At 42.9% G+C, this 12161-nt stretch overlaps 1 protein-coding gene across 1 annotated transcript in view; it reads left to right on the forward strand.

Moving 5' to 3' along the window:
• znf532 (zinc finger protein 532) overlaps positions 1–12161 on the forward strand; it is a 15601-nt gene extending 3440 nt beyond the window's left edge. The window contains exons 2-9 of the mRNA XM_084047118.1: positions 3183–5610; positions 6001–6182; positions 6627–6803; positions 8568–8730; positions 9333–9617; positions 10256–10368; positions 10933–11077; positions 11264–12161. Of these exons, the coding sequence (XP_083903244.1) occupies positions 3214–5610; positions 6001–6182; positions 6627–6803; positions 8568–8730; positions 9333–9617; positions 10256–10368; positions 10933–11077; positions 11264–11767 (3966 nt within the window). The 5' untranslated portion in view covers positions 3183–3213 and the 3' untranslated portion in view covers positions 11768–12161. The remainder of the gene's footprint in view (positions 1–3182; positions 5611–6000; positions 6183–6626; positions 6804–8567; positions 8731–9332; positions 9618–10255; positions 10369–10932; positions 11078–11263) is intronic.

Genomic DNA, 12161 nt, shown 5'->3' on the forward strand with positions numbered 1-12161 from the left:
TGGTTACCAGTTCACGATTTAGTGAAGAATCTTGGCCCTGAAAAATCCATTGGCATCCTTTCTTTCACACATTCACTGGATGTGATGTCGTGTCAGCCTTTCGTGGGAAAAGGCAAAAAGACAGAAACCCGGCAAGTGTGGCCTGAAGTGTCTCATGTCTTCCAGAAGCTCAGTCAATACCCACCAGTAACAGTGCATGACAAGAACAGCACTGCTGATGGAGTTGATGATGCAAGATTTTACCTGTTTGCATGGAAGCAGAGGTCCTATGATGCCATTCCACCTACAAGGGCATCTCTTGCACATCATGTGAAGCATGCCACTTATCAAGTTGCCCGTGTCTGAAGCCAGGCAACTGTATGTCAAATGCATACAGAGAGCCCTGCCAGCTGGGGATGGCGAGCAGAAGATGACATTTGGCAAGTAGCGTGGATGACACTCTACAATTGCCCAGATTTGTGAACAACTGACAAAAGCCGGTGCAAGACTGAACGTCGTGGTAGATGCAAGTGCTACCGCTTTGGCGTTCAGTGCACACAGCTGAGTGCCTGCAAATGTGACGATTAGAACAATTTGTGATCCAGACATGGGGGGGGGGGGGACTCATATGTTGATACCAAAATAATCAAAATCCAATCACAATCCAGGTCAAAATACACATAAAATGTCTTTCCCCAGCAGCCATTTTGGAAAGTGGCAGCCATATTGTTTTTTTTTGCGTGGCTAACGGGGGGAGGGGGCGGGGGGAGTCAAAACTATATTTTGATGCCAAAATAATCAAAATTGGATAATCCAATCACAATCCAGGTCAAAATACACATAAAATGCCTTTTGCCTGAAGCCATTTTGGAAAATGGCAGCCATATTGTTTTTTTTTCACGTAGCTAACGGGGGGAGGGGGCGGGGGGAGTCAAAACTATATGTTAATACCAATATAATCAAAATCCAATCACAATCCAGGTCAAAATACACATAAAATGTCTTTCGCCAGCAGCCATTTTGGAAAATGGCAGCCATATTGTTTTTTTTTGCGTGGCTAACGGGCTTTTCTGCAAAAGTAGGTCCTAGGCATTGTTCATGCCAAATTTGGCGCTTGTATCACAAAGTGAACTATTGTAACATAAAAATGGACTTAGTGGCCCGCACTAATATGTGAATGTGACCACTAAGCTTGGAAGCACAAATGGAAACAGATCTATGGAAATATGTAGGTTAATTATCAACAGTACTATGCAATGAACTGTTTTCAACATTCAGCAGTTTCCTGTTTATATAAAAATCACAGGCTTAATGACATCATTATTCTCTGGGGCAAAATGTTTGTGAACTATTTTCCAACAGTGACAGTAGACTAAAGTATAATAGTTGAAAGGAGGCGCAATTTATGCTGTCTGGGGGATTTCCCTTAATGACTCATCAAATCACCCCCCTGCGTGCAATACATTTCAGATGCATATCTACTGTACATTTCATTCACATTTTTGTTTAGTCAAGAGCTAATTAATGCTTTGCACTGTTCTCACGATGGCATTACTCCACATGTGAAATATGCAGCTTATACAAATCCTTGCCACCAGAATTAAGAATCAATTTTACTGTCACATCACAGGTTTACAGGTGTGAAGAAGTGTTGGAATTAGTTTTTGTGTAAGCTCCATTATTTGTTGTTTTTGGGAAATACATTAAAAAGTGCAGGGAGGCAGGGAGAGGGGGAGCAAGGACAAAACTGCAACGTGTCAAAATAAAAATAATCTAACATATCTACATACACGTAGGGTAAAGTGTAATACAGAATACTTAACTTATTGATTGCAAAGCTTTAGATGGCCTTGCATCTCAAAATATGTAACTAAGAAAACAGCAGAGGACATATTTTCTCATATTTTCACAAAGAATTTCACCCACTCTTTTGCATATGTAATCTGTGATGAAGTCTGAATCTGAATCGGATACTTGCTTTGAAGCAAGCTTTCCGACTATGTCAAGGTTCAGACAGTCTCAGTATTTAAATGTCTAGAGACTTAAGACAGGTTATTTAGCACAGGATCAGCATTTAGTACAGGATCAGCAATAATCATTAACCCAGACATCACTAGAGAAGCATTTCTGCTTGGGTCCTTCTGCAATTTGCTTTCTGCTGCTGCAGTTTAAAGTGCTCTTTAGAGCTCTAATATCTACAGTATGAGACACAGACAAAGCATTGTTCACTAATCACTATAATGTCCTTATTACTGCTCTCGAGAGATGCAACACATATCTGAGCACACAGGGTAATTTCTGATATTAAGTATTAAGACCTGAAGAAGATGTGTAATAAACAGTGGTGGAAGAAGTACTCAGATGTTTTACTTAAGTAAAAGTAGCAATACCATAATCATAATGTACTGTAACAAAATGATCTGTTACAATACTCTGATACAAGTAAACGTCCTGCATTTAAAATGTTACTTGAGTAAAAGTACAAAAGTATTGGCATCAAAATATACTTAGAGTTCCAAACACTCAATATTGTCAAACCTTTAAAAAATCACACCTGTGTGAAGGTAGCGGCGCCTTTGATACATTTTGTCATCAATAAGTGTTTATAATGTGTTTATAGCCACATGTCACGTGAAGCTTGACCAATCACTTTGTTGACGTGTCTGACCAATCAGAACGTTGACGCAAAAGCCAGGTATAGAGGGCTAATATCCGCTCTATACCTAAAGGTATAGAGCGGCTAGCGCCCCAAAAAAATAGCCGATCTACAAGCTCACAACGTGTCGCAATGCGACACGTTGTGAGCTTGTAGATCAACTATTTTTGAAAAGGCTATGAAATAGGCCTTACGTGGTCACTGTATGTTTTATAATAATCCTATATTTAAATTGGCTACTGGGAGGGAGGGAGGGCCGGCCGGCCGGCCACAACCATGACACACTGACTCAGACATAACCATGAACAAACCCGATTTGCCCATATAGTAGGCATTTCACTATGACTCAGAAATATAAACAAACCCAATATGCCCATGTGGTCAGGGTCATGTGCATATATGGGACCGACCGACTTCAAACTCGGCGTGCGTATTGGCAAGGACTCGAGGGAGTGTGGTGCCCATAAGATATTGCACATTTTAAATACTCAAGTAAAGTAAAAGTACCTAACATTAATTTAGTCTCCATTTCTTTTGCATTGTCTAGGTAATCTCTTCATTAGCCCAGAAGCAGGACCATGGGCGATATGAAGACGCCAGACTTTGATGACCTGCTGGCAGCCTTCGACATCCCCGACATGGTGGATCCCAAGGCTGCTATTGAGTCTGGCCACCATGACGACCACGATGGCCCACTCAAACCAGTCAGCGGCGCAGCAGCTGCTAATGAGGATGAGTCCCACAATGCTTCGGGACATGATATTGGAGTCAGCGTCATTGTCAAGAATGTCCGTAACATGGATTCTGGTGAGCCTGGTGGCACCCTGTCAGAGAAGGACGGGCAACTGCACACACACCCCCATGCTGATAGTATAGGCAATGGACTTCATAATGGCTTCTTGACAGCCGTATCACCTAACAACCATTACAATACGAATGGAGGGGAAGTTTCCCGGGAGGAAGGTGCACCTGCTAACAACCCAACTTCTACTTTCAATCAGTTCAGTCCTATCTCCAGTGCAGAGGAGTTTGATGATGATGATAAAATTGAGGTAGATGATCCTATGGACAAACAGAGCAGTCAGTCACTTTTTAGGCCAGCTCCCAATCCCTTGACAGGCCGACCCTCCTGTGCTAAGAGAGAGGAACACATGACCAAATCTTCCATATCAGTGGATAATATTAATACATCTAATAGGTCCATTACAGACTCATGTCATCCCAAACCTGATCCAAACAATGACAATGGCAATTCCGATTGCACCAAACCTAATGACATCCCTTGCTTGAGGAAGTCTGAGGAACAAGCCAAAGAGACTATTGCTAAACCTCAAGAACAGGAGGGAAAGGAGGCTGGAGAGTCCTTGGCTTATGGCAATGTCGCTGTGTCCAGTCTCTCACAGGCCAAAGCCAAGTCCTCAGCCAAGTTATCTTCTTGCATAGCTGCCATAGCAGCCCTCAGTGCCAAAAAGGCCAGCGCTACAGATTTGGGAGTCTCCGGTTCTCCTACCACTCAGAGAGAATCATCACCTATAACTTCCCAGAAGGAGTCCTTGAAGGAAATCAAAGATAGTCCCAGAGTTCCAGAGAAACCTGCTGAACAGGAGGTGGCTCTTGAGGTTGCCAAGAGGCTGATGTCAAGAGAACCTGACAGTCCTTCTAGTGTCACCAGTGAGGGAAGCAGTAAAGGCTCCCCCGCCTCACCTACAGGCACCGCTCCCGTTATCCCTAAAGTCAGAATCAAAACCATTAAGACGTCATCAGGTCAGATCAAACGTACTGTGACCCGTGTCCTTCCACAGTTTGACCCAGAAGACCAGAGGAAAGGAGAATATACATATACAAATATCCCCTCTGTTATGGTCTCGTCCAGTGCTATTTTATCCTCTCCCATGCGGTCATCTCTCCCGACCACGGTAGTGGCCACCTCTGGTGGTCCTTCCATGGAAATAACCAAACAGATGACCATTAAACCTGTGGCGACGGCCTTCCTTCCTGTCTCAGCAGTCAAGAATGCAGGTTCAAAAGTCATCAGCTTGAAGCTTGCTAACAATACCACTGTCAAAGCGACGGTCATCCCTGCTGCATCTGTACAGAGCGCTAGCAGTGCCATTCTCAAAGCTGCTAATGCCATCCAACAACAGACTGTCATGGTGCCTACCACCAGTCTGGCTAATGCCAAACGTGTGCCAAAGACCGTCCATCTTACCAACCTTAACCTCCTGCCACAGACTGTGTCCTCTGCTGCTTGTGATCTACATAAGGTGCTGTCCTCTTCAAAGCAGCCACAGCATGTCAAACAACAGGCAATGCTTGCCCCCAGGAAAGTGTCCAGGGTTCAAGTATTAGCCAGCTCTCAAACGTCTGTGGTGGAGGCCTTCAATAAAGTCCTGAGCAGCATGAACCCTGTTCCAGTATACATTCCCAACCTCTCCCCCCCAACATCAGCTTGTATCTCGCTGCCAACTCGTGGTTATAAGTGCCTGGAGTGCGGGGATTCCTTTGCGTTAGAAAAGAGCTTGACCCAGCACTACGAACGACGCAGCGTACGGATTGAGGTCACCTGCAACCACTGTGGCAAAAATCTTGTTTTCTACAACAAGTGCAGCCTGTTATCTCACGCCAGGGGCCATAAAGACAAAGGCATGGTCATGCAGTGTTCACACCTCATACTGAAACCTATCCCAGCAGATCAGATGATAGCCACGTCTGCTTCATCAGGCGCCATCTCCACCACCACCTCCACCACCCAGGCCGCCACATGCCATACCCCCGGCAAGATTGCTGGTTGTGGGGCTCAGACTGCAGTGATCTCAGCCCCATGCAGTGCTCCTCTGGTGGCAGCCATGCCCTTGGAGGACGACGCATCCAAACTGTGCAGACACAGTTTAAAGTGTGTGGAGTGCAATGAGACATTCCAGGATGATAGCTCCCTGGCCATGCACTACCAGCAGGCAGCGGATGCCAGTGGACAGGTGTGTGTGCGTCTAATTTCACTACTTTTGCGTGACATTTTCATATGACAACATATAAGATAGGGCATTAAGTATGAAAAAGGAATGAAATGTGGAGATTTTGCCCAACAGCAACGATATAGTATATTGAATGGTTGAATTATTAATTTATGTCAGATGTAGGTGCAGTGTCCTCTATGTCAATGTTCTCGGGTTTGTCTCCTTTTCGGTCCACTTTCTTCCGGGTGCTTCTGTGTTTATCCCTACTAACAACAATCTTACATCTTGAGAGATGAATGGTACAATAGGTAACACCATAAAGTGTATCTAGCTAGGTTATAATAATAATTCTGCTGAGATTAATCTGAATGATGTTTTTTGTTTTCTTTATGTCCTTTTTCATGACTATAGAAAACGTGCTCCATCTGCCAAATGATGCTTCCTAATCAGTGCAGTTTCGTGTCCCATCAACGGATCCACCAGCACAAGTCTCCGTACATCTGTCCTGAGTGTGGCGTGAGCTGTCGCTCTGTCCACTTCCAGTCCCATGTCACCAAGAACTGCTTGCATTATACCCGCAGAGTCGGCTACCGGTCAGTACTTGAGAACAACTCATTTCAAAATGAGCAACGTTAAAATCCTGGCAAGTACAACTATTTTGTACATGCCAGGTTAATTGAGCTAATTGATTTAATTGATTATAAAAACATATTTTGATTTTAATAAAATAAAATTGCAAAAATAGCAGATCTAAAATCTCACAAAGCATCACATCGCGACGTGCTGTGAGCTTGTAGAGCGGCTATTCTTGATATCTTTGCACAGCACCGTTGTACAAGAAAAGTATAAAATAGGGCTTTAGTGGTTTATCAGATTTATGACTTATCGATAAAAATATCTATTAGAATGTTTTTGCGTTGATTCTATTATTAGATTAATTGGAAAAGTAATCGATAGAATAATCGCTGAGACAATGATCGACAGCTGGAGCCCTTTTTCACAGATCATGCATTTCTCTGTGTCAATGTGTCATGCAGCTGCTTCCACTGCAGTGTGATCTTTGCTGATGTTGCTGCTCTGAAGACCCACATCCAGAGCACTCATTGTGAGACCTTTTATAAATGTCCCATCTGTCCCATGGCCTTCAAGTCTGCTCCAGGAACTCACTCTCATGGATACACACAGCACCCAGGGGTCAAGATAGGGGAGCCCAAGTAGGTCCACACATAATGCACATAATGTTACTTAAAATGTTCTTTCTTTTAGTTGTTTTAGTGCGGTAATTAATGTATAATATGTTTAAACCTTAATTCTGGTAAATTGAATTGAGTTCAGCATTTGTGACAAACACTTCTGTTTTTTAATTTTATTGAACAATAGTTTGAAAACACATACACATTTTGTACCTGCTTACGCACACGCGCGCGCGCACACACACACACACACACACACACACACACACACACACACACACACACACACACACACACACACACACACACACACACACACACACACACACACACACACACACACACACACACACACACACACACACACTCAACTAACCATATGTTACCCAACACTCATGTCGAATTCATTTTGGCCAGAAAATGTGATGTGACTGACTTGTGCGACACAATCAACAGTTGGGTTTAAAGGGTGTTAGACACGGAGGCTTTGCCTGGGTTGGGTATTTTTCCACATGGGAACCTTTTACCAGGATTCTTTCCCCATCTCTCATCAAATTGATAACGTATACAGACAGCTTGGAGCAGGTGTTCATGACCACCACTGTCTGCCCACACAAGGCTATAGTTTAGAATTTTACATTTGTATTTGTTTTACATGTTTTCAATTTCAGTTTGTTTTAATTCGTTTTCACAGCGGTTTCGCTGGTTTAGTTTAGTGTTTTGTGAAAAAGCTTAGTTTTAGTTGACAGGGGTGAGATTCAGAACACTAAGAAAAATAGTGAAAATAGTCGATCTACAAGCTCTTTAGTTGTGAGCCTGTATATCTGCTATTTTTATTAGGTTTATGTTTGAAATATTGACCTAGACGAAAACTAAGGACATTTTTGCTATGATTTCAGTTAGTTTTAGTTAATTTTGTCAACACATAATACAGTTTCAGCCAAATACGAAGTTTAAGCCTCGTTTTCATTTTTATTTCAGTTGACTAAAATGTTTATTACATTTTAGTTTTAGTTATTTTTGTGAACTATAATAACCTTGCTCCCACACCTGACTTCCTGCAGAATAAACAAAGTGATGTTCACTCCTGTCAACCTAATGAAAGTTTTTGTATTCAAACAGAAGAGTGTACAAATGGACTTGATGAATTGAATACACAGGACCACAATGGAAACATAAATTATTCAAGGCTATCTTATAATATCTTATTTCGCTCACATTTAAGTGTCTTAAAATGGTAATTATAAATATTTGAATGAAAAACTGTACATTCATAATTAAAACATTCATTGTAATTCCAGGTACAGTAAATTATTTGGACTAGTGCATGGTTATCAAAGACCCCATTGTTATAGTGCAAAATTACTATCAATCTCTTTGCTCTCTTTAAAAGCCTAATTTCAAGCTGCAGTCCGGAAATTGTTTTAATGAATACAAAGTTATTTTAACCAGTCTGTAGGTAGAGTAGTATGTTAATACAATATAACTAATATATCTGCAGTGGTTAGGTGGTCTCCCTACTAGAAATTTGGACCCCGGTGTCGGGTAGGACACATACAAGTTGATAAGTAGTACTGCTTGAAGCTGATAAATGCAATATGTACCCGAGGCCATTTTGGATGAGTGGTAGATTTTTGGTCGTGGGAGACGCAGGTTTTAAACTCGGGTAAGACACAGACATTCGGGTGAGCTTTGTTGTTTGGTTTCTAAATTAAGTTAGTTATAGCACATTCCTGCATTGTGCTCAGTACAATGTGAAAGGGTTGCTGTGTTTCTGTCTTTCAGGTTGATCTACAAGTGCTCTATGTGTGACACCGTATTTACTCTACAATCTCTACTCTACACCCACTTTGATCAGCACGTCGTCAATCATAAAGTGTCGGTGTTCAAATGCCCTGATTGCTCGATGCACTATGCCCAGAAACAGCTCATGTTGGACCACATTAAGGTACAGTATGCTCAGTCAGATGTTTTTTTTGTCCCCATTATGACAGCAGATATATGCTCTAAAAGGGTGACATTCTTTTTTTTTTTTTCTCCATCTCGTTTTTAAGGTTAACCTAGAAATCTCCTACCTTGACTGCATGAATAGATATTGTAATATTGTTCACACTATAGAAGCTACAAAGCGACATAGATCTCATGCCTGAAGCTTGAAGCTTTTGACGGCCACTACAAGGGCTACTAAGACGTTGAGCTGGCTTAAACTTTTCTCAATGCTTCAATCAATGACTCAGAGTAACGTCAATCAATCATATGTATTTGTTTCACCATTTCCACTCACCTTCTCTCTCTATACACTATTTGTAATGGGATGAAAATCTAATCCTTGCAGTCAGCCATTTCCCTGTTCTTTTAAACCAAAGCCTTTATATTTTCCTTTTTATTTTTCTCGCTCATCGGACGTACGTTTAATGCTATCAACGAGTACGTTTTGCAACATTTCAAAGGCAACTCGGCACTCCGGCATAACTCACATATCATGTTTCAGAACATGATATGACATTCTTTGTGTTGTATTTTGGTTCTGTCCTCGTCTTTCCGTGACAGGCCCTGCACGGGACTCTGAAGACCGTTGAGGGTCCCCCTAACCTGGGCATTAACCTGCCCCTCAGCACCAAGCCCACCAACTCCAACAGTAGCAACAGCAATAACACCAAGGATGGAGTGAATGTCAATGGAGACAAGAAATCCTCTGCGTCTCCCCTCAAGAAAGCCAACGGCTCAGTAGACGTGAAGAACGCTCCTGGTTCAGGCTATACGTGTGGAGACTGTGACAGCATCTTCACCTCCAGGGAGGTCTATGTGGCACACATGAGGCGTGAGCATGGCAAGGTAAATGGACGTTTTAACCACATGAACCCACGCGTTGCTGAGCGGAGTCCCACAAGGCTCTATACTAGTGTATTTTCTGTTTTTCCTCTACATTAAATATCTTTACAGATGCAGGTTTTTTTTGATTATTCTATCGATTACTTTTTGAATTAGTCGAATAATCCAGAAGCATGTTTTTTGTACTCTCAAAATAAATTGAGTTTTATTTATCAACGGATCAGTTAACCACTTAAGTGTTATTTTATACTTTGTCACACAATAGCATTGTGCAAAAAATATGAAAACAGCTTATCTAAAAGTTTACGCATTGTGAGCTTGTACACTGGAGTTTTTTGGTGAAGAAACGAGTGCAGAGGGAGAAAAGGAGGGGGCCAATTACAGACCCCTGGGGACCCCAGTCAATTAAGTATATAGGGCTCAATACTAAATTATATTTCACCTGTGTGTGTGTGTGTGTGTGTGTGTGTGTGTGTGTGTGTGTGTGTGTGTGTGTGTGTGTGTGTGTGTGTGTGTGTGTGTGTGTGTGTGTGTGTGTGTGTGAGATAACTATAATATCTATAATATAAAAAAATATTGAAAGCAGAAGTAATAATGAAGTGATTTGTTTTATTATTTGTTTCTTCTTCTCCTGGTTGCAGATACTGAAGAAGCACCCTTGTCGGCAGTGTGATAAGTCATTCAGCTCTTCCCACAGTCTTTGCCGACACAACCGTCTCAAACACAAAGGACTACGTAAGGTTTACACTTGCCCGTGAGTACACAGACTGACTGACTTGCTACACTAATGGACAGAGGAAAAAAAAAAAAAGACCAAAAAAAACCACTAGTACACCTTTTCGTTACTACACCCTTCTGTAACAACCACCTACCAAACTCCTACGCTAACATCCCCCTTAGCAACCGCAACCTCCTACACCCCAGCAACACCCTAGCAACACCCTTGAAACCACCTCCATAGCAGCCAACCACCCCTTAAACCATAGAAAATATTTATTTTCTTCTACCCTACCAACTGCCTACTAACACCCTACCCTGTAGCAATTGCATACTATTCCCTAGCAACCACCTACAAACATAATAGCAAACACCAGTTAAACCCTATCAACCATACAGCAACAGCCTAGAAATCACTTACAGACCCTCAAAGTTACTTTACCGTAACAGTAACTTGTAGTCATGCTAGTTCTGTCAGCAATTGTACAAAACAGGGACGTAAGGTTGAACATGGTAAATAAATCTTGGAAAGCGATACCAATATGTATATGGTATTACGGTTGCTAGAAGTGCAAATAGATGTTTTTCTTCACCTTTCCAGGCACTGTCCCGCCCTGAGTCAGCCATTCGCTAAGAGGGTGCTGCTGGACCAGCACATACAGCTGATGCATGGAACCAAGGACCTGGAGGGGAAGGCTGGACGTCCTGATCATATGGAGCTTACAACTGACAAGGAGCACTCTGAGGTACTTGGGCTCAACATATTGTTGCTCTCGGGCATAAACCTGGTGTCTCCCTATTTCAACGTTTTATGTTTTTAATTATGTTTGTATTATATGTTTTTACTTTGACGTACAGCAGTGCTGTGCAAAAAGAACAGGACGTTTACTCTCACATGCCTTACTTTTACATCATCTCATTCACCTCCACAGAGCCTCAGTCCAAAGAGGAAGCAGGAAGATGATGACCAGTCTCCAGGGTTACGTTCCAGGGCCTCGGACTCACAGCCGCTAAAAAAACTCAAGGTGAACGTCCTCAAAGTTCACAAATGTGCCGTCTGCGGCTTCACCACCGAGGACGCCGCCGCCTTTCACGAGCACATCCCTCAGCACAAAAGTGACGGCTCGTCCTTCCAGTGTCGGGAGTGTGGTCCGTGCTACACGTCCCACCGCTCGCTGGCCCGACACCTCTTCATCGTCCACCGCTTGAAGGAGCCGCACGGACTCAGCCGACGCAACGGAAGAGGCGACGACAACGACGAGAGTCAGAGAGAGAACCAGATGGGCCTTGGAGATGAGAACAATGATGGAACACCAAGCACCAAATGTAAAGTGTGCGGCAAGATGTTTGAAACGGAGGGGAACCTGAACACGCACATGAGAACACATGGAATGGCCTTCATCAAGTCAAAGAGACTGAGCGCAGCGGAGAAGTGAGAGGACCACACTCATGAACTTCTGTTGCGGTATCGTGACATCTAAAGGAGCAGAACTTTTGCACACGTACAGATCGACAGGTGCGTCGGAGAAAACCATGGGCCGACTAAGGGGCCGTGTCCACAGAAAACATATTTCTGCCATGTATTTCTATGGTAAAGACGTGCTGAGAGCGCTCCTGTTCCCTGCATTGCGTTTTAGCGCTCTCTGCGTGCAGAATATATTTGGCGAAGCGCCCTGGGGCGCCTCGAGTGGAAAATAGTTCAACTTTTGGAGAGGAGCGTCGCTCATCACAGTCGCTTTCCTATGCAGAGTGTTGGAGCAAACATAAAGCGGAGGTGTCTCGCTGACAGTGCATGTGTAGCTTTCTGGACATGATATCCAAAGCACTCCA

Source organism: Gymnoscopelus microlampas (assembly GCF_963454915.1).
Source record: "Gymnoscopelus microlampas genome assembly, chromosome: 21".
Lineage (NCBI taxonomy): Eukaryota > Metazoa > Chordata > Actinopteri > Myctophiformes > Myctophidae > Gymnoscopelus > Gymnoscopelus microlampas.